At 40.4% G+C, this 21,425-nt stretch overlaps 1 protein-coding gene across 1 annotated transcript in view; it reads left to right on the top strand.

The window, feature by feature from the left end:
- The window catches only part of hmcn2 (hemicentin 2), a 229,065-nt gene that overhangs the window by 188,482 nt on the left and 19,158 nt on the right, over nucleotides 1-21,425 (top strand). Inside the window, exons 69-76 of the mRNA XM_061906866.1 lie at nucleotides 1,946-2,083; nucleotides 2,254-2,375; nucleotides 2,445-2,685; nucleotides 2,750-2,809; nucleotides 6,138-6,257; nucleotides 6,353-6,487; nucleotides 6,567-6,686; nucleotides 8,902-9,027. Of these exons, the coding sequence (XP_061762850.1) occupies nucleotides 1,946-2,083; nucleotides 2,254-2,375; nucleotides 2,445-2,685; nucleotides 2,750-2,809; nucleotides 6,138-6,257; nucleotides 6,353-6,487; nucleotides 6,567-6,686; nucleotides 8,902-9,027 (1,062 nt within the window). The remainder of the gene's footprint in view (nucleotides 1-1,945; nucleotides 2,084-2,253; nucleotides 2,376-2,444; nucleotides 2,686-2,749; nucleotides 2,810-6,137; nucleotides 6,258-6,352; nucleotides 6,488-6,566; nucleotides 6,687-8,901; nucleotides 9,028-21,425) is intronic.

Raw genomic sequence — 21,425 nt, 5'->3', positions numbered from 1 at the left:
AGTTGTCAATCAATCAATCAATGTTTACTTATATAGCCCTAAATCACTAGTGTCTCAAAGGGCTGCACAGACCACCACGACATCCTCGGTAGGCCCACATAAGGGCAAGGAATCCCTCTCTGCATTAAAGTTTAAAGGTGGCATATATGAATGCAGTATGAAGAATAATGTTTTAATGTAGACCAGGGGTATCAAACTCAAATACAGAGTGGGCCAAAATTTTAAACGGAACAAAGCCGCGGGCCAAGGTTGAACAAATGAACCTTTTAATAGGGACCCAAACAAGTTTTGCATTAAATATTGAACTAGCAAGACTTATATAGCTTTAGTGACATGCAAAATCCAGTTTCAAATAATAATAACAATAATTAAAAGAATATCAATGGCATAGCAAATACAATTTTTCTATTTGCAATCTTCTGAGGTAAATATCACATTTTTTTCCACAGGCTAATAATAAATTTGAAAATAAAATAACAATAATGAATGAACCAAACATTCAAGCCTTGAAGTAGCAAGAGAAAATGCATGAATAAAACGTTAATTATTGGTCATTTTGCTGGAAGTTTCCCGAAAGAGTTAGTGCTGCAAGGGTTCCTGGGTATTTGTTCTGTTGTGTTACGGTGCGGATGTTCACCCGAAATGTGTTTGTCATTCTTGTTTGCTGTGGGTTCACAGTGTGGCGCATATTTGTAACAGTGCTAAAGCTGTTTATACGGCCACACTGTGACACGCTGTTAGTAAGGAGGAAAAGCGGACGTGACGACAGGTTGTAGAGAACGCTAAAGGCAGTGCCTTAAATGCACGCCCACAATATAGTTGTCCAGGTGGAAATCGGTAGAAATTTGGGAGAATGGTTGCCCCCGGAGATTTTCGGGAGGGGCACTGAACTTTGGGAGTCTATCGGGAAAATTAGGAGGGTTGGCAAGTATGAGTATTAGCGGTGAATGCGGTGTTACAGCGGCACCGACGCTGTATAACACCGGCGGGCCAGCTCTAATGCTAATTTGATATTGCCTCAAGGGCCAAATTGAATTACACGGCGGGCCAGAGTTTGACACCCATGATGTAGACACATAGAATCATCATACTGCTGTGATTATATGCATCAAGTGTTCATTCAAGGCCAAGGCAAAACATCGTAATATATATCGTGTATCGCGATATGGCCTAAAAATATTGAGATATTCAAAAAAGGTTATATCGCCCAGCCCTAGTGTGTACACATATTGGGGTATTTTCTAAAGTTATTTTAACCATGGGGGAAGTCTGGGTTTCCCTGCTTAGGCTGTTGCCCCCGCGACCTGACCTCGGATAAGCGGAAGAAGATGGATGGATGGACGTGTAGTCTTTTTTTTTTTCTTTTTTTCTAGTACTTCCCTTTCACTTTCCTCATCCACGAATCTTTCATCCTCGCTCAAATTAATGGGGAAATTGTCGCTTTCTTGGTCCGAATCGCCTTCGCTTCTAGTGGCCATGATTGTAAACAATGTGAGGATGTGAGGAGCTCCACAACCCGTGACGTCACACGCACATCGTCTGCTACTTCCGGTACAGGCAAGGCTTTTTTTTTATCAGCACCAAAACTTGCGAACTTTATCGTCAATGTTCTCTACTAAATCCTTTCAGCAAAAATATGGCAATATCGCGAAATGATCAAGTATGACACCTAGAATGGATCTGCTATCCTCGTTTAAATCAGAAAATCTCATTTCAGTAGTCCATCCATCTGTTTTCTACCCCTTGTCACTCTCTGGGTTGCGGGACTGGCTGGAGCCTATCCCAGCTGCATTCAGGAAGGCAGGGTACACACACCTTGGATAAGGCTCAACACAGCTAGACAGACACATTCACACTCACATTCATTAGTGTCATGATCCAATTTCCAAGTTTATTTATTTCAATTGTGCTGCATTTGACCCGTACCTTCTTGGTCGTGTGCTAGGTCCCTTGCTGCGTGTATTGGTGTCGGTTTTTGCCCCCATCTACTGGACCACAGTGCTGCAGAATGGAGCCACCAAGAACGGCTACTCCTTCACACAGGGACGATTCAGGCAGGAGTCTCAGCTGGAATTTGACACAGGTATAGACATAGTCGTCATAACAGCATTTTTAGTTTTATTTCACATTTTTTCTAAACCTGCTGTTCACATAACAGCCAGAAGAGGGAGCCACTGACTACTGCTATTATACAAGAGTACCATTGACAACCCATTGACAAACCTTTTTCCTTGAAAATATGCATTTAACCAGGAGAGGTCCTTCGTCTGACCCACGTGGCCAGAGGACTGGATTCTGAAGGAGTTTTACTGATTGACATCGTCATCAACGGATATGTCCCGTCTTCGTTGACAACCTCACATTTAAGCCTCCAGGTGTGTTCAGGGCACTGGATTTAATGTGATTCTCAGGGCTTTGAGCAGGTCTGATGTTCTGTCCTGCAGGAATTTGACGAGTCCTACGTGCAGACAGGCCAGGGGCAGATGTACTCGTGGTCGTCACAGTCCCACCAGAGAGGCGGCAGCCCTATGGTGCTGCGTTGCAACCACACCATTATTTACGAGGGTCAAGAGGAGCGTCACGGCCCTCTGCTCCAGCTGCTGAAGGTTTCTGGGATGGACAGCGTCTACAATATGCTCACTCTCACGCTAGACTTTGACTTCACCGCCAGTCTTCTCATACCAGGTCTGGGAAAATTGATTTAAAAAAATGTGGAAAATGTGTTCACGCAGATTGCTTTTGTTTATAGATGGACATGCCGAAACTTGCCCTAAAGGCTTTATCCTTGACACCACCTCATATTGCGCTGGTAGGCAGCCCTTTGCTTCGTTTTTTGGTGGCAATTATTAAAGGCCTACTGAAACCCACTACTACCGACCACGCAGTCTGATAGTTTATATATCCATCCATTTTCTACCGCTTATTCCCTTATGGGGTCGCGGGGGGCGCTGGTGCCTATCTCAGCTACAATCGGGCGGAAGGCGGGGTACACCCCGGACAAGTCGCCACCTCATCGCAGGGCATAGTTTATACAGTGGGGCAAAAAAGTATTTAGTCAGCCACTGATTGTGCAAGTTCTTCCACTTAAAATGATGACAGAGGTCTGTAAATTTCATCATAGGTACACTTCAACTGTGAGAGACAGAATGTGAAATCCAGGAATTCACAATGTAGGAATTTTAAAGAATATAATTGTAAATTATGGTGGAGAATAAGCATTTGGTCACTTCAAACAAGGAAGATCTCTGGCTCTCACAGACCTGTAACTTCTTCTTTAAGAAGCTCTTTTGTGCGCCACTCGTTACCTGTATTAATGGCACTTGTTTGAACTCGTTATCTGTATAAAAGACACCTGTCCACAGCCTCAAAGAGTCAGACTCCAAACTCCACCATGGCCAAGACCAAAGAGCTGTTGAAGGACACCAGGAAAATAATTGTAGACCTGCACCAGACTGGGAAGAGTGAATCTACAATAGGAAGGCAGCTTGGCGTGAAAAAATCAACTGTGGGAGCAATTATCAGAAAATGGAAGACATACAAGACCACTGATAATCTCCCTCGATCTGGGGCTCCACGCAAGATCTCATCCCGTGGGGTCAAAATGAATATGAGAACGGTGAGCAAAAATCCCAGAACCACAATGGGGGACCTGGTGAATGACCTGCAGAGAGCTGGGACCAAAGTAACACACTACGCCCACAGGGAATCAAATCCTGCAGTGCCAGACGTGTCCCCCAACTTAAGCCAGTGCATGTCCAGGCCCGTCTGAAGTTTGCCAGAGAGCACATGGATGATACAGCAGAGGATTGGGAGAATGTCATGTGGTCAGATGAAACCAAAATATAACTTTTTGGTATAAACTCAACTCGTCGTGTTTGGAGGAAGAAGAATACTGAGTTGCATCCCAAGAACACCATAGCTACTGTGAAGCATGGGGGTGGAAACATCATGCTTTGGGGCTGTTTTTCTGCCAAGGGGACAGGACGATTGATCCGTGTTAAGGAAAGAATGAATGGGGCCACGTATCGTGAGATTTTGAGCCAAAACCTCCTTTCATCAGGGAGAGCTTTGAATGGCTGACCAAATACTTATTTTTCACCATAATTTGCAAATAAATTCTTTAAAATTCCTGGATTTTTTTTTCACATCCTGTCTCTCACAGTTGAAGTGTACCTATGATGAAAATTGCAGACCTCTGTCATCATTTTAAGTGGGAGAACTTGCACAATCGGCGGCTGACTAAATATTTTTTTGCCCCACTGTATATCAATGATGAAATCTTAACTTTGCAACCCATGCCAACACAGCCGGTTTAGATTACTAAATTGCAATTTTAAATTTCGCGCGGAAGTATCATGCTAAAACGTCGCGGTATGATGACGCGTTCGCGTGACGTCACGCATTGTAGAGGACATTTTGTTCCAGCACTGTTCACAGCTATAAGTCGTCTCTTTTCATCGCATAATTCCACAGTATTATTGACATCTGTGTCACTGAATCTTTTGCAATTTGTTCAATGAGTAATGGAGACGTCAATGAAGAAAGCTGTAGGTGGGAAGCGGTGTATTGCGGCCGCCTTTAGCAACACAAACACAGCCGGTATTTCATTGTTTACATTCCCGAAAGATGGAGGTGAAGCTTTACTATGGAACAGAGCAGTCAAGCGAACACGGTTGGATTGGACCACACACACGAAGTACAGTGTATTATGCAGCGATCATTTCGAAAGATCGTGTTTCGAAGAGGGTTCTTTGCGAAGGGCATAGATGGGCATCGCCACCACCCTTCGACTGGTGCTGAAGAAAGGTGCGGGTCCGACCTTCAGGTTGTACAGGTACGACCATATAATCTCACTAAAACACTAGTAACACAATAAGCAGATACATTTGTCTAGTAACATCTGAATTGTTCCCACTGTATAGTCGGTTTGGTGACCGCAGGATTAGGTCTCTGCTTTTTGCAGATGATGTGGTCCTGATGGCTTCATCTGACCGGGATTTTCAGTTCTCACTGGATCGGTTCGCAGCCGAGTGTGAATAGAAATGAGAATCAGCACCTTTAAGTCCGAGTCCATGCTTCTCCCCCGGAAAAGGGTGGAATGCCATTTCCGGGTTGGGGAGGAGACCCTGCCCCAAGTGGAGGAGTTCAAGTATCTAGGAGTCTTGTTCACGAGTGAGGGAAGAGTGGATCGTGAGATCGACAGGCGGATCGGTGCGGCGTCTTCAGTAATGCGGACATTGTACCGATCCGTTGTGGTAAAGAAGGAGCTGAGCCGGAAGGCAAAGCTCTCAATTTACCGGTCGATCTACGTTCCCATCCTCACCTATGGTCATGAGCTTTGGGTCATGACTGAAAGGATAAGATCACGGGTACAAGCGGCCGAAATGAGTTTCCTCCGCCGGGTGGCGGGGCTCTCCCTTAGAGATAGGGTGAGAAGCAAAGCCGCTGCTCCTTCACATCGAGAGGAGCCAGATGAGGTGGTTCGGGCATCTGGTCAGGATGCCACCCGAACACCTCCCTAGGGCACGTCCAACCGGTAGGAGGCCACGGGGAAGACCCAAGACACGTTGGGAAGACTATGTCTCCCGGCTGGCCTGGGAACGCCTCGGGATCCCCCGGGAAGAGCTGGACGAAGTGGCTGGGGAGAGGGAAGTCTGGGTTTCCCTGCTTAGGCTGTTGCCCCCGCGACCTGACCTCAGATAAGCGGAAGAAGATGGATGGATGGATGGATGTATAGTCTTTTTTTTTTCTTTTTCTAGTCCTTCCCTGTCACTTTCCTCATCCACGAATCCTTCATCCTCGCTCAAATTAATGGGGAAATCGTCGCTTACTCGGTCCGAATCGCTCTCGCTGCTGGTGGCCATGATTGTAAAGGATGTGAGGATGTTCGTCTGCTACTTCCGGTACAGGCAAGGCTTTTTTATCAGCACCAAAAGTTGCGAACTTTATCGTCGATGTTCTCTACTAAATCCTTTCAGCAAAAATACGGCAATATCGCGAAATGATCAAGTATGACACCTAGAATGGACCTGCTATCCCCGTTTAAATCAGAAAATCTCATTTCAGTAGGCCTTTAACTTCAAATATACACCATTGTTCCACTGCGTTATTGTAATTTGATGTCTCGTTATGACTAGATGAAGACGAATGTGCACTTCAGTCTCCCTGCTCTCATTCGTGTAACAACATCATGGGAGGGTTTTCCTGTGTGTGTCCTTCTGGCTTTACCATCTCCATGGAAACCAACACGTGCCAAGGTGAGAAACCGCTTCCTTTTGTCGACATCGGGCACACTGATTTTGTTGATATTTTCATGCAACACTTTGATGAACTCACTGGCTGAACCCAACAGATATTGACGAGTGTGCCCAGGACTCACATATGTGCCACTACAACCAGCAGTGCGTCAACACTGCCGGCACGTATCGTTGCCAAGCTCAGTGCGGAGAAGGATTCAAACCCAGCGTCACAGGAACAAGCTGCGAAGGCAAGTTGATCATTCAGTACATGTGATCCTGTGTTGATTACCAAGCAGTCTGATCCAGATGTCAAATTTTATGTTTAAGATGTGGACGAATGCCGTGAATCTGCCCTATCCCCTTGTCAGCATCAGTGTCTCAACACTCTTGGCTCCTACCGCTGCATATGCCATCCTGGGTACCAGTTGTCAGGACACCACTGCATCGGTCAGTCATCTAACACAAAATAGGTTTTATTAAGACGTTGTTTTTTTGCTCAAGGACTGTTAACGGATAGCTCTGACAATTATAATCGAACTTACTAGAACCTGGTGTCCACATATGTGGACATCACATTTTTGGTTGTGTATACCATAGGGCAGTGTTTTTCAACCTTTTTTGAGCCAAGGCACATTTTTTGCGTTGAAAAAATCCGGACGCAGAAATCATTGAAAAACAAATCTCAGTTGACAGTAAAACGTCGTTGGATACGAATTGTTGGATAAGACTTTAAACCGTAACCAAGCCATATAGGCCTTGTCTCAAAGTAGGTGTACTGTCACCACCTGTCACATCACGCCCTGACTCATTTTGAGTTTTCCTGTGTGTATTGTTTTAGTTTTTGTCTTGGCTCCTATTTTGCTGGCTTTTTCTAATTTTTTTGGTATTTTCCTGCAGCAGTTTCATGTCTTCTTTTGAGCGATATTTCCAGCATCTACTTAGTTTTAGCAATCAAGAATATTTCAGTCGTATTTATCCTACTTTGTGGGGACATTGTCGATTGTCATGTCATGTTCGGATGTACATTGTTGACGCCGCCTTTGCTCCACAGTAAGTCTTTGCCGTCGTCCAGCATTCAATTTTTGTTTACTTCGTAGCCAGTTCTGTTTTATTTTCATTCTGCATAGCCTTCCCCTAAGCTTCAATGCCTTTTCTTATGGGGCACTCGTATTTTGTTTATTTTTGGTTTAAACATTAAACACCTTTTTACCTGCATGCGGCCTCCCGCTGAAAAAAGACTACAACACAGAGGCAACAAAAACTATGTGCAAGCTCACATTCAAACGCAGGAACCTTATTTATGATACTTTTTTTAACATGGGTATCCAACATGTACAGTGGGGCAAAAAAGTATTTAGTCAGCCACCGATTGTGCAAGTTCTCCCACTTAAAATGATGACAGAGGTCTGTAATTTTCATCATAGGTACACTTCAACAGAGACAGAATGTGGGAAAAAAAATCCAGTAATTCACATTGTAGGAATTTTAAAGAATTTATTTGTAAATTATGGTGGAAAATAAGTATTTGGTCAACCATTCAAAGCTCTCACTGATGGAAGGAGGTTTTGGCTCAAAAACTCACGATACGTGGCCCCATTCATTCTTTCCTTAACACGGATCAATCGTCCTGTCCCCTTGGCAGAAAAACAGCCCCAAAGCATGATGTTTCCACCCCCATGCTTCACAGTAGGTATGGTGTTCTTGGGATGCAACTCAGTATTCTTCTTCCTCCAAACACGACGAATTGAGTTTATACCAAAAAGTTCTGTTTTGGTTTCATCTGACCACATGACATTCTCCCATGTGCTCTCTGGCAAACTTCAGAGGGGCCTGGACATGCACTGGCTTAAGCAGGGGGACACGTCTGGCACTGCAGGATTTGATTACCTGTCGGCGTAGTGTGTTACTGATGGTAACCTTTGTTACTTTGGTCCCAGCTCTCTGCAGGTCATTCACCAGGTCCCTCCCGTGTGGTTCTGGGATTTTTGCTCACCGTTCTCATGATCATTTTGACCCCACGGGATGAGATCTTGCGTGGAGCCCCAGATCGAGGGAGATTATCAGTGGTCTTGTATGTCTTCAATTTTCTGATAATTGCTCCCGCAGTTGATTTATTCACACCAAGCTGCTTGCCTATTGTAGATTTACTCTTCCCACTCTGGTGCAGGTCTACAATTATTTTCCTGGTGTCCTCCGACATCTCTTTGGTCTTGGCCATAGTGGAGTTTGGAGTCTGACTGTTTGAGGCTGTAGACAGGTGTCTTTTATACAGATAACGAGTTCAAACAGGTTCCATTAATACAGGTAACGAGTGGAGGACAGAAGAGCTTCTTAAAGAAGAAGTTACAGGTCTGTGAGAGCCAGAGATCTTCCTTGTTTGAAGTGACCAAATACTTATTTTCCACCACAATTTACAAATAAATTCTTTAAAATTCCTACAACTGTCTCTCACAGTTGAAGTGTACCTATGATGAAAATTACAGACCTCTGTCATCATTTTAAGCGGGGGAACTTGCACAATCGGTGGCTGACTAAATGCTTTTTTTGCCACCACTGTATATGCCAGAAAAGAAGACATTAATCATAGGTTTTTTTAAGTATTGAATATTGGTCCTGTACTTTTGTAATTCCCTGACTCCAGGCATTTTGTATTCATTCACAGATATTAATGAGTGTATGAGGAACGTATGTCCAGCTCACCAGCAGTGTCGTAACACAGACGGAGGGTACCAATGTTTTGACAGCTGCCCCGCTGGCATGACCGAAGCCGAGAACGGAGCCTGCGTGGGTGAGTGTCTCTGCTTCCTCACTTCATTCATCGAGATAAATTCCTACAGGCAGGCCAGCATTCTGCACGACAGGGGTGAGATTATGCAAGATGCTCGTCGAAAGCTCCAAGACATTTTGGAAACACTTAAATTCTTTGAGTGGGCGAAGACCAGGATGATCCCGTTGGCACCGCGTTTGGTATTGTGTAACAGAGTCGGATTTCACAGGATATCTGTTACATAGCTTAGCCGAAGCTGCTGCTTTACCTGCACGTAAGCAAGTCAGACGCTTTGAGGAAAATGCTTCAAAACACAAATAGTAAATAGAGATTAAACCACGTTTAAAGACCGAGTGGCTCTTTGTGTACCAGTTGGAAATATACACCTTCACCAGGGTTGTATTTCTACAGCAGGGTGAGAGATAATCAATCAATCAATGTTTATTTATATAGCCCCAAATCACAAATGTCTCAAAGGACTGCACAAATCATTACGACTACAACATCCTCGGAAGAGCCCACAAAAGGGCAAGGAAAACTCACACCCAGTGGGCAGGGAGAATTCACATCCAGTGGGACGCCAGTGACAATGCTGACTATGAGAAACCTTGGAGAGGACCTCGGATGTGGGCAACCCCTCCCCCCCTCTAGGGGACCGAAAGCAATGGATGTCCAGCGGGTCTAACATGATACTGTGAAAGTTCAATCCATAGTGGCTCCAACACAGCCGCGAGAGTTCAGTTCAAAGCGGATCCAAGACAGCAGCGAGAGTCCCGTCCACAGGAGACCATCTCAAGCGGAGGCGGATCAGCAGCGTAGAGATGTCCCCAATCGATACAGGCGAGCGGTCCATCCTGGGTCTCGACTCTGGACAGCCAGTACTTCATCCATGGTCATCGGACCGGACCCCCTCCACAAGGGAGGGGGGGACATAGGAGAAAGAAAAGAAGCGGCAGATCAATTGTTCTAAAAAGGAGGTCTATTTAAAGGCTAGAGTATACAAATGAGTTTTAAGGTGAGACTTAAATGCTTCTACTGAGGTGGCATCTCGAACTGTTACCGGGAGGGCATTCCAGAGTACTGGAGCCCGAACGGAAAACTAATAATAGTTTTGTTAACAGTGTGATATCACACTAACGTTGATTGATTGATTGATTGAAACTTTTATTAGTAGATTGCACAGTTCATTACATATTCCGTACAATTGACCACTAAATGGTAACACCCCAATAAGTTTTTCAACTTGTTTAAGTCGGGGGCCACGTTAATCAATTCATGGTAAGGAATGATGCATTGGCCGGGAATCGAACCCGGGCCTCCATTCTACCACTGAACCACCAATGCATAACAATAACAAGCAGCGCAGTCCATTGAGTCATTGGAATCCACTTTTTTTTTTTTTTTTTAAATGGTGCGTTTTGTGAAGTGAAGTGAAGTGAATTATATTCATATAGCGCTTTTCTCTAGTGACTCAAAGCGCTTTACATAATGAAACCCAATAGCTAAGTTACATTTAAACCAGCGTGGGTGGCACTGGGAGCAGGTGGGTAAAGTGTCTTGCTCAAGGACACAACGGCAGTGACTAGGATGGTGGAAGTGGGAATCGAACCTGCAACCCCCAAGTTGCCGGCACGGCCACACTACCTACCGAAACTGCGCAAACTGAAATTTAAACAAGATGAAATCTGATACAGGGCTGCATTAAATTGATTAATTCGATTGAAAAAAAAGGCTTTGATTAATATTGTGTTGCTTCGAATAATTGTTTAACGACTAATTAAAAGTAATCAAATCCGAACTGCATGGAGTGCCTGAAACTTTTAACACGAGTACATCAGGGGTGTCCAAACTTTTTCCATTGAGGGGCCACACACGGAAAAATTAAAGCATGCGGGGGCCGTTTTTATATTTTTCATTTTCGTCTTTATTGGGGACGGCGTGGGGCGGTTGGGAGAGTGGCCGTGCCAGCAACCTGAGGGTTCCTGGTTCAATCCCCACCTTCTACCAACCTCGTCACGCCTGTTGTGTCCTTGAGCAAGACACTTCACCCTTGCTCCTGATGGTTCGTGGTTAGGGCCTTGCATGGCAGCTCCCGCCATCAGTGTGTGAATATGTGTGTGAGTGGGTGAATGTGGAAATAGTGTCAAAGCGCTTTGAGTACCTTGATGGTAGAAAAGCGCTATACAAATATAACCCATTTACCATTTTCAAACCATAACAAAATATATGGATTTTTAAAATGTATTTTACCTTTAGGGGTCCCGGGGACCATAAAGGGTCTCAGTTATTAAAATGTTAAAAATAAGTCAAAATTGTATTATTATTTTTTATTTAACGCTTACAGTAAATCTCTATATCAACTTTAAAGGGGAACATTATCACCAGACCTATGCAAGCGTCAATATATACCTTGATGTTGCAGAAAAAAGACCATGTATTTTTTAACCGATTTCCGAACTCTAAATGGGTGAATTTTGGCAAATTAAACGCCTTTCTGTTTATCGGTCTTTTAGCGATGACGTCAGAACGCGACGTCACCGAGGTAACACACCCGCCATATTCATTTTCACATTACAAACACCGGGTCTCAGCTCTGTTATTTTCCGTTTTTTCGACAATTTTTTGGAACCTTGGAGACATCATGCCTCGTCGGTGTGTTGTCGGAGGGTGTAACAACACTAACAGGGAGGGATTCAAGTTGCACCACTGGCAAGAAATCTGCCGCCAGACCCCCATTGAATGTGCCAGAGTGTCTTCACACTTCACCGGTGATGCTAAGACAGACATGGCACAGAGATGTATGGATAACCTGCAGATGCATTTGCAACGATTAAGTCAACAAAATCACAAAGGTGAGTTTTGTTGATGTTGTTGACTTTTGTGCTAATCAGACGTATTTGGTCACAGAATGACTGCCAGCTAATCGATGCGAACATGCTACGCTAATCGATGCTAACATGCTATTTACGTTAGCTGTATGTACATTTGAAACTAGATACCCACATTTAATGCGAAACAAACACTTACCAATCGACGGATTTAAGTTGCTCCAGTGTCACAAGCTGCGAAGTCCTGATCGTTTGGTCCGCACATTTTACCGGCGATGCTAATAAGGCAGCCATGCTATGGGCCACTTCATTAGGTACACCCACGCTATGGCCGAATAGCCTCAATAGCTATTCGCTCAATAGCTTCAATTTCGTTTTCGCTATCTGCCTCCATACTCCGACCATCTGTTTCAATACATGCGTAATCTGTTGAATCGCTTAAGCCGCTGAAATCCGAGTCTGAATCCGAGCTAATGTCGCTATATCTTGCTGTGGTAACCGCCATGTTGTTTGCACTGTATGACGTCACAGGGAAATGGATAGTGGTTTCGAAGATAGCGAAAATAAGGCACTTTAAAGCTTTATTTAGGGATATTCCGGGACCGGTACAATTTTGAAAAAAACTTAAAAAAAATACAACAAGCCACTGGGAACTGATTTTTATTGTTTTTAACCCTTTTGAAATTGTGATAATGTTCCCCTTTAAAAAAAAAAAAAAAAAAGCTTTTATGGCTTTTCTGTCAAAAACAACCTAGTTTTTCATACTAAAACTGAAATATGCAGTATTTAGTAATTAGAGGCCTAAAAGATCAATAATGCGGGACACCATTGATTTGAATTATTTTATATTTTTGAGTAATCACAGTGAAAAGATAAATAAAATACCACTAAGTATATTTGGAATCCAAAAGGTGGCCCACTCAGAAAGTGATACATTTTTAGTAAGGTTTTCTTTTAACTTTCAACACTTAAGTTACGAGATCAACTTCAGATATATCCGTCCATGTTACGTTTAAACTATTATTTTGTCTGTTTTATGCTCTTTTGTCAAAGAAAACTTTGTTTTTTATATGGCAACTGCACAATATATGCAATATTTACCACATAAAACATTTCAAAGTGACATTTTTGAACTAATTGGAGCTTTGAAAATAAGTCATTATAACATGGATTTTTTTGTCATTATTTTTTTTTTGGAGCAATGGCAAAAAAAATCAAAAATAAAGAGCCGAAAGAAAAAAAAACAGCCTGCATGGCAGCTTTGTGTCAACATTGCAACTTTTTCTTGATAGATTTCAACTCATTCCAATATTTTTAGTGTTTTTTATTTTTGCAATAGCATTTCCAGACTGCGGCTTCACGGTGGAAGAGGGGTTAGTGCGTCTACCTCACAATACGAAGGTCCTGCAGTCCTGGGTTCAAATCCGGGCTCGGGATCTTTCTGTGTGGAGTTTGCATGTTCTCCCCGTGAATGCGTGGGTTCCCTCCGGGTACTCCGGCTTCCTCCCACTTCCAAAGACATGCACCTGGGGATAGGTTGATTGGCAACACTAAATTGGCCCTAGTGTGTGAATGTGAGTGTGAATGTTGTCTGTCTATCTGTGTTGGCCCTGCAATGAGGTGGCGACTTGTCCAGGGTGTACCCCGCCTTCCGCCCGATTGTAGCTGAGATAGGCGCCAGCGCCCCCCGCGACCCCGAAAAGGAATAAGCGGTAGAAAATGGATGGATGGCATTTCCAGACTGTGTGAGGGGCCCATAAACAATTAGCTGCGGGCCGCTTTTTGGACACCCCTAGAGTACATGGACATAGCCCTGTTCACACCATTTTTTTTTTGCCTAAGTGCGACCAGTATCAGATTTTTTGAATGTCCGTGTGAACAGTGCAATTTCGAATTTTTATATCCGACCAAGGCCTCTTTCGTATGTGGAAACAAAGGATTATTATAATTGTTTTATGTTTATCAATGCACACATATGAAAAGTGCATTCTATGGATAAAATAATAAAGGTTATGGCAAGCAGACAAACTGTTGTTTGTATTATTATTTATATATATATATATATATATATATATATATATATATATATACATATATATATATATATATATATATATATATATATATATATATATATATATATATATATATATATATATATATATATATATATATATATATATATATATATATATATATATATATAAATAATAATACAAACAACAGTTTGTCTGCTTGCCATAACCTTTATTATTTTATCCATTTATTTTATCCATTTATTATTTATCCATTATTTTATCCATTTTATCCACAAACCATTACGACTACGACATCCTCGGAAGAACCCGCAAAAGGGCAAGAAAATATATATATATATATATATATATATAAGAAAATATATATATATATATTATATATATATATATATATATACATATATGTATATATATATATATATATATATATATATATATATATATATATATATATATATTTTCTTGCCCTTTTGCGGGTTCTTCCGAGGATGTCGTAGTCGTAATGGTTTGTGCAGCCCTTTGAGACATTTGTGATTTAGGGCTATATAAATAAACATTGATTGATTGATATTCTAACTAGTTCCCCTAAAATATACATTGAGACTAGAACGTGTGTTTTATCCAATTACACAATTTATCGAACAAACTGATTAATTGATTACTTTATTACTAAAATATATATATTTTTTAATTACATTATGCTCTACTTCTCCCAATCACATTTCGCACATGTTGAATTGTACAAAAAGACTATGATGTTCCTCAAGCATGTCTGACACAAAAAACAAAGCATGTTTCCCAAGATTTTTTTTTGTAATACCGTATTTCCTGCCTTGAATTAAACTCGCTTCGCAAAATAATTAGCGCATGCTTAGTATTACCGCCTGGTCAAACTCTTGACGTCACGAGTGACACTTCCCCTGTCATCATTTTCAAAATGGAGGAGGCTGATTTCAATACCGGTAAATTGAAATCGCATAAAGGGAAGAAGATTAAGAGCTATTCAGTAGGATTTAAGGTCCAAGCTTACATCACACTCAAATTTTTACTGCATGCCTTTGCTAAGTGCCGGAGTGCGAAGAGGTTTTAAAATAATTAGAGCATGCTTACTTATATCGCATGCCTTTAGTAAGCGCAGGAGTGGGAAGAGGTTTTAAATTAATTAGCGCCCCGGCGGCAATTTAAGGAAATACGGTAGTTTGCTTATATTACGTATAAATTAAGTACTATATACTGTAAAAGCAAACCTAAAATAAGCAACATAACGTGTCAATAATTCAACAAGTAAAATGATGTTTATGGGTATGGGTATATTTTGAACATGCATAGTTACAATATGGTACATCACATATTTCCAGTTTCTCATTACATGTCCGAGTAGAAGTAGGAAGAAGCAGAGTTTGTTTAATCCAACCCCTTCTCCATTTTATATATATTTCTAACACGTTTGTTCACTTCCGGTGCTCAATTAAAAAAAAAAAAAATCAATAACTTTATCAACAAATATTAACGGTAAATAAGTTGTCACATAATGAGATCAATAAGATCAAAATACAAATCTTAAACAATTCACGATTCCATTCCGAATCTTGGGTTAACAATTCGATTCGGAACTGATTTTTGATTCCCACCGATTCTCGCCATTTATAATTTGGTACAACAAACATATTAGAATATATTAATGGATTAAGTATACTTTTGTCATTATTTCCCCATATTTCAGCACAATAAATTGGGATGTGGAAATACTAGGGGATGTTTTTGGAATAAACAGATTCTAAATTCAATGGCAATCATTTAATTTCCAAACCCCGTTTCCATATGAGTTGGGAAATTGTGTTAGATGTAAATATAAGCGGAATACAATGATTTGCAAATCATTTTCAACCCATATTCAGTTGAATGCACTACAAAGACAAGATATTTGATGTTCAAACTCATAAACTTTATTTTTTTTGCAAATAATAATTAACTTAGAATTTCATGGCTGCAACACGTGCCAAAGTAGTTGGGAAAGGGCATGCTCACCACTGTGTTACATCACCTTTTCTTTTAACAACACTCAATAAACGTTTGGGAACTGAGGAAACTAATTGTTGAAGCTTTGAAAGTGGAATTCTTTCCCATTCTTGTTTTATGTAGAGCTTCAGTCGTTCAACAGTCCGGGGTCTCCGCTGTCGTATTTTACGCTTCATAAAGCGCCACACATTTTCCATGGGAGATAGGTCTGGACTGCAGGCGGGCCTGGAAAGTACCCCTACTCTTTTACTACAAAGCCACGCTGTTGAAACACTTGGCTTGGCATTGTCTTGCTGAAATAAGCAGGGGTGTCCATGATAACGTTGCTCGGTTGATACCATATCTTGCTCCAAAACTTGTATGGACCATTGAGCATTAATGGTGCCTTCACAGGTGTGTAAGTTACCAATGTCTAACAATCCGAATGGTTATTTTCCTCTTTGTTCCGGAGGGCACCACGTCCTCTGTTTCCAAATATCATTTGAAATGTGGACTCGTCAGACCACAGAAAACTTTTCCACTTTGCATCAGTCCATGGTGTAATGGGTAGAGCGGCCGTGCCAGAAACCTGAGGGTTCCGGGTTCACTTCCCACCTATTGAAATCCAAATCGCTGCTGTTGTGTCCTTGGGCAGGACACTTCACCCTTTGCCCCCGGTGCCACTCAAACTGGTGAATGAATGATGAATGATTGGTGGTGGTCGGAGGGGCCGTAGGCGCAAACTGGCAGCCACGCTTCCGTCAGTCTACCCCAGGGCAGCTGTGGCTACAGATGTAGCTTACCACCACCAGGTGTGAATGAATTATGGGTTCTCACTTCTCTGTGAGCGCTTTCAGTATACAACAATAGAAAAGCTCGATATAAATCTAATCCATTATTACTATTATTATCTTAGATGAGCTGGGGCCCAGCGAAGCTGGTGGCGTTTCTGGGTGTTGTTGATAAATGGGTTCTGCTTTGCATAGTAGAGTTTTAACTTGCACTTACAGATGTAAGGACCAACTGTAGTTACTGACAGTGGTTTTATGAAGTGTTCCTGAGCCCATGTGGTGATCGCCTTTACACACTGATGTCGGTTTTTGACGCAGTAGGTCCGTAATATCATCGCTTACGTGCAGTGATTTCTACAGATTCTCTGAACCTTTTGATGATTTTACGGACTGTTGATGGTAAAATCCCTAAATTCCTTGCAACAGCTCGTTGAGAAATGTTGTTCTAAAACTGTTCAACAATTTACTTACAAATTGTTGACCCTCCCCCCATCCTTGTTTGTGAATTACTTAACATTTTATGGAAGCTGCTTTTATACCCAATCATGGCACCCGCCTGTTCCCAATTAGCCTGCACACCTGTGGGATGTTCCAAATAAGTGTTTGATGAGCATTTCTCAACATTATCAGTGTTTATTGCCACCTTTCCCAACTTCTTTGTGACGTGTTGCTGGCATCAAATTCTAAAGTTAATGATTATTTGCAACAAAAAAAAAATGTTTATAAGTTTGAATATCAAATATGTTGTATTTGTGGCACATTCAACTGAATATGGGTTGAAAATGATTTGCAAATCATTGTATTCCGTTTATATTTACATCTAACACAATTTCCCAACTCATATGGAAACGGGGTTTGTAGACGTGGAAATAGACGACACCCACTTGAGTTGATTAGCGAGAGCTCCTGAGATAGCGTGCCGCGTTTTAGCGGAAAATTACAGCTTTTCCAACGATTCCTCAGTTGAAATTCCATTCTAAAGTGGAGTTTATCTGAAAATCGCACTTAAATCCTAAACCAGGGGTAGGGAACCTATGGCTCTAGAGCCAGATGTGGCTCTTTTGATGACTGCATCTGGCTCTCAGATAAATCTTAGCTGACATTGCTTAACACGATAATTATGAATAATTTAGCTTGTAATCACAGTGCTAAAAATAACGTGCAAAAAGTAAAACATTCTCATGCATTTAAATCCATCCATCCGTTTTCTACCGCACCTGTTCAAGAAGTCGCATTAATGGTAAGAAGTATTTTATGTCACGATGGGGTGGGGGGGGGTCGCAGCTTGGCATTTAGGTAAAAACATGATTTAATTTAAACTAAAAAAAGATACAAACAAAAATCGCTCACAGAGGAGGCACAACTTGGGCTAAGGAACAAAGCTAACGCATAAACAGACTATGAACATAAATCAAACATAACTTACTTGGCATGGCATGAAGCACGAAACTATGGCAAGGCATGAAACAAGTCAGCACAGAGCAAGAAAAGATCACATTGCCGCCAGGGCGACTGACTGGCAAAGACGAGCTTAAATACTGCCTCTGATTAGTGCTCGGGAAGCAGGTGGGCGGGCATTTTGTCCACCAGAGACAGGAGGACAAAATGAGTAACCAAGGAAACCAGACAAGGGAGTGGAAAAAAACAGGAACTTAAAGAGTCCAAAGGACAAACAGCACATGGCCAAACAAAAACATGATCAACCGACATGACATTTTATTTATTATTGGTTAGCTTCAGAATAACAATGTTATTAAAAAGAATAAAAGACGTATTATACTCTAAAAATGTTGGTCTTACTTAAAAATGCACACATTTAGTTGTATTCAGTGTTAGAAAAATATGATATGGCTCTCACTGAAATACATTTTGAAATATTTGGCTTTCATGGCTCTCTCAGCCAAAAAGGTTCCCGACCCCTGCTCTAAACCAAACATGCAACATGGCTAATAATGCCTGAAATAAAGTATCTTTGTGAGTTTTACTAGAAACGTATGCTTTTGTAAAGTTTGCAAATACCTTATTTTTATTTATTTTTATTTTCTTGGTAGTACTGAAATCTGTGAAAAGAGCTGAGAAATTCAGTTAAAAGGAGTCTTTTTTTTTTTCTTCTAAAGGCGCTTTTTACACATTTTTGTATTACAGTATGTGAGTAAATAGATGCAGGTTTTTTAATGTATCTTTTTTTCATTTTGTGCTCATTCAGTTCATATCATGAGTGTTTTACTTGTTTATAGCATGATGACGCAAGCATCGTTACCAAAGTTCCTTTGTCTGAGTTGCACATTTCTGAAAATTAATAGCTATGTAATGCTAAACACACATTTGAATGTGTCTTGATGGTTCTATATTTTTTAGGGTAATTAAATTAATCTTAGAAAGTGAGTGCCCGGGAGGAAAAACATATCTTGTTAGTCATAAAAATGTATTTTCAACCTTGAGTACAGCACTCTAATCCTGTTTAGATTCCAGCTTTGCTGTGTATTATATAAAAAGGTACTTTTCCACTGTGGTAGGGGAGGGTGCCAAAATGTGGTATGGGTCATTTATTTTGTTACTGTCATAACTTTTGTGACTGGAAATGCAAAAAAAAAAAAAACTGCATACCACATCCAACTGAACGACTCTGTGCTGCTTTGTGCACTGCAAAAAAGTCAGTGTTCAAAAACAAGGTAAAAAAATACAAAAATGAGGGGTATTTTATTTGAACTAAGCAAAATTATTTGCCAATAGAACAAGAAAATTTGGCTTGTCAAGACTTTCCAAAACAAGTACAATTAGCTAACCTCAATAGACCCAAAAATACCTTAAAATAAGTATATTCTCACTAACAACAAGTGCACTTTTCTTGGTAGAAAAAAAAAAGAGCTTTTTGCTCAATAGCGCCCCCTAAGGGAATAAGTCAGGGGTGTCCAAAGTTTTTCCACTGAGGGCTGCACACTAAAAAAATCAAAGCAACAAGGGCCATTTTGATATGTTTTTATTTCAAAAACCAATACAATATATGTGAAGTGAAGTGAATTATATTTATATAGCGCTTTTTCTCTAGTGACTCAAAGAGCTTTATATAGTGAAACCCAATATCTAAGTTACATTCAAACCAGTGTGGGTGGCACTGGGAGCAGGTGGGTAAAGTGTCTTGCCCGAGGACACAACGGCAGTGACTAGGATGGCGGAAGCGGAGATCAAACCTGCAACCCTCAAGTTGCTGGCACGGCCGCTCTACCAACCGAGCTAAACCGAATGGAATGTTCAACAGTTGGACATGTACATTCTAATATTAAAGTCCAAAAGAAATCAAGGTCATAGTGCGTTTTAGCTTCATCCTGAAAGTTCATTCAAAACCCCTAACTTTTTAGTTTTTTAGCATTATATATGAGAAAAAATAAAAAAAATAAAAACTGTCTCCCATGGACTGTTACATTCCTTCAGGGCAGCAGCTGGGAAGATTTATTTCAAACGCTCAATGTAAAAGACAAGAAAGCTCATTTTCATATGAACGGGAACCAGAAGCTGCCTGAAGGTACAATTTCAATCAAATGCAATGTGTAAAAATATACATTTAGGCCTCCACTCAGGCTTGATCCCAGGGACCCCAAAGGATTTTGCTCGAAAAAATATTTAAAATGTGTCATTATTTTCTATTATTGTTTGTTTATTTAAATCTCTAGATCAGGGGTCACCAACGCGGTGCCCGCGGGCACCAGGTCGCCCGTAAGGATCAGATGAGTCGCCCGCTGGCCTGTTCTAAAAATAGCTCAAATAGCAGCACTTACCAGTGAGCTGCCTCTATTTTGAAAATTGTTTTTATTTACTAGCAAGCTGGTCTCGCTTTGCTCGACAGTTTAACTCTAAGAGAGACAAAACTCAAATAGAATTTGAAAATCCAAGAAAATATTTTAAAGACTTGGTCTTCACTTGTTTAAATAAATTCATTATTTTTTTAATTTGCTTCTTATAACTTTAAGAAAGACAATTTTAGAGAAAAAATACGACCTTAAAAATGATTTTAGGATTTTTAAACACATAAAATTTTTACCTTTTAAATTCCTTTCTCTTCTTTCCTGACAATTTAAATCAATGTTCAAGTATTTTTTTTTTTATTGTAAAGAATGATACAATTTTTTTTATTTAATTCTTCATTTTAGCTTCTGTTTTTTCGACGAAGAATATTTGTGAAATATTTCTTCAAACCTATCGTGATTAAAATTCAAAAAAAATATTCTGGCAAATCTAGCAAATCTTTACAATCATATTTACATCTTATTTCAAAGTCTTTTGAATTTCTTTTAAAATGTTTGTTCTGGAAAATCCAGAAGAAATAAGGATTTGTCTTTGTTAGAAATATAGCTTGGTCCAATTTGTTATATATTCTAACAAAATGCAGAGTGGATTTTGACCTATTTAAAATATGTCTTTACAATTCTAAAATTAATCTTAATCAGGAAAAAATACTAATGATGTTCCATAAATTATTTTTGTAAGTCTTTCAAAAAGATTCAAATTAGATAGTTTTTCTCTTAATTTTTTTTTGGTTGAATTTTAAAGAGTCGAAATTGAAGATAAACTATGTTTCGAAATGTAATTTTCATTTTTTTCCTGTTTTCTCATCTTTTAAACCGTTCAATTAAGTGTTTTTTTCATAATTTATTCACTACAAAAACCTTCTGTAAAAGGAAAAAAAATGTACGACGGAATGACAGACAGAAATACCCATTTTTTTATATCCACACCGGTACATAGATTTATTTATTAAAGTAAATTGA

The sequence above is a fragment of the Nerophis ophidion genome, linkage group LG07 (genome assembly GCF_033978795.1).
Source record: "Nerophis ophidion isolate RoL-2023_Sa linkage group LG07, RoL_Noph_v1.0, whole genome shotgun sequence".
NCBI lineage: Eukaryota > Metazoa > Chordata > Actinopteri > Syngnathiformes > Syngnathidae > Nerophis > Nerophis ophidion.
The sequence above is the reverse complement of the archived record's forward strand: the minus strand, read 5'-3'. Positions and strand labels throughout refer to the sequence as shown.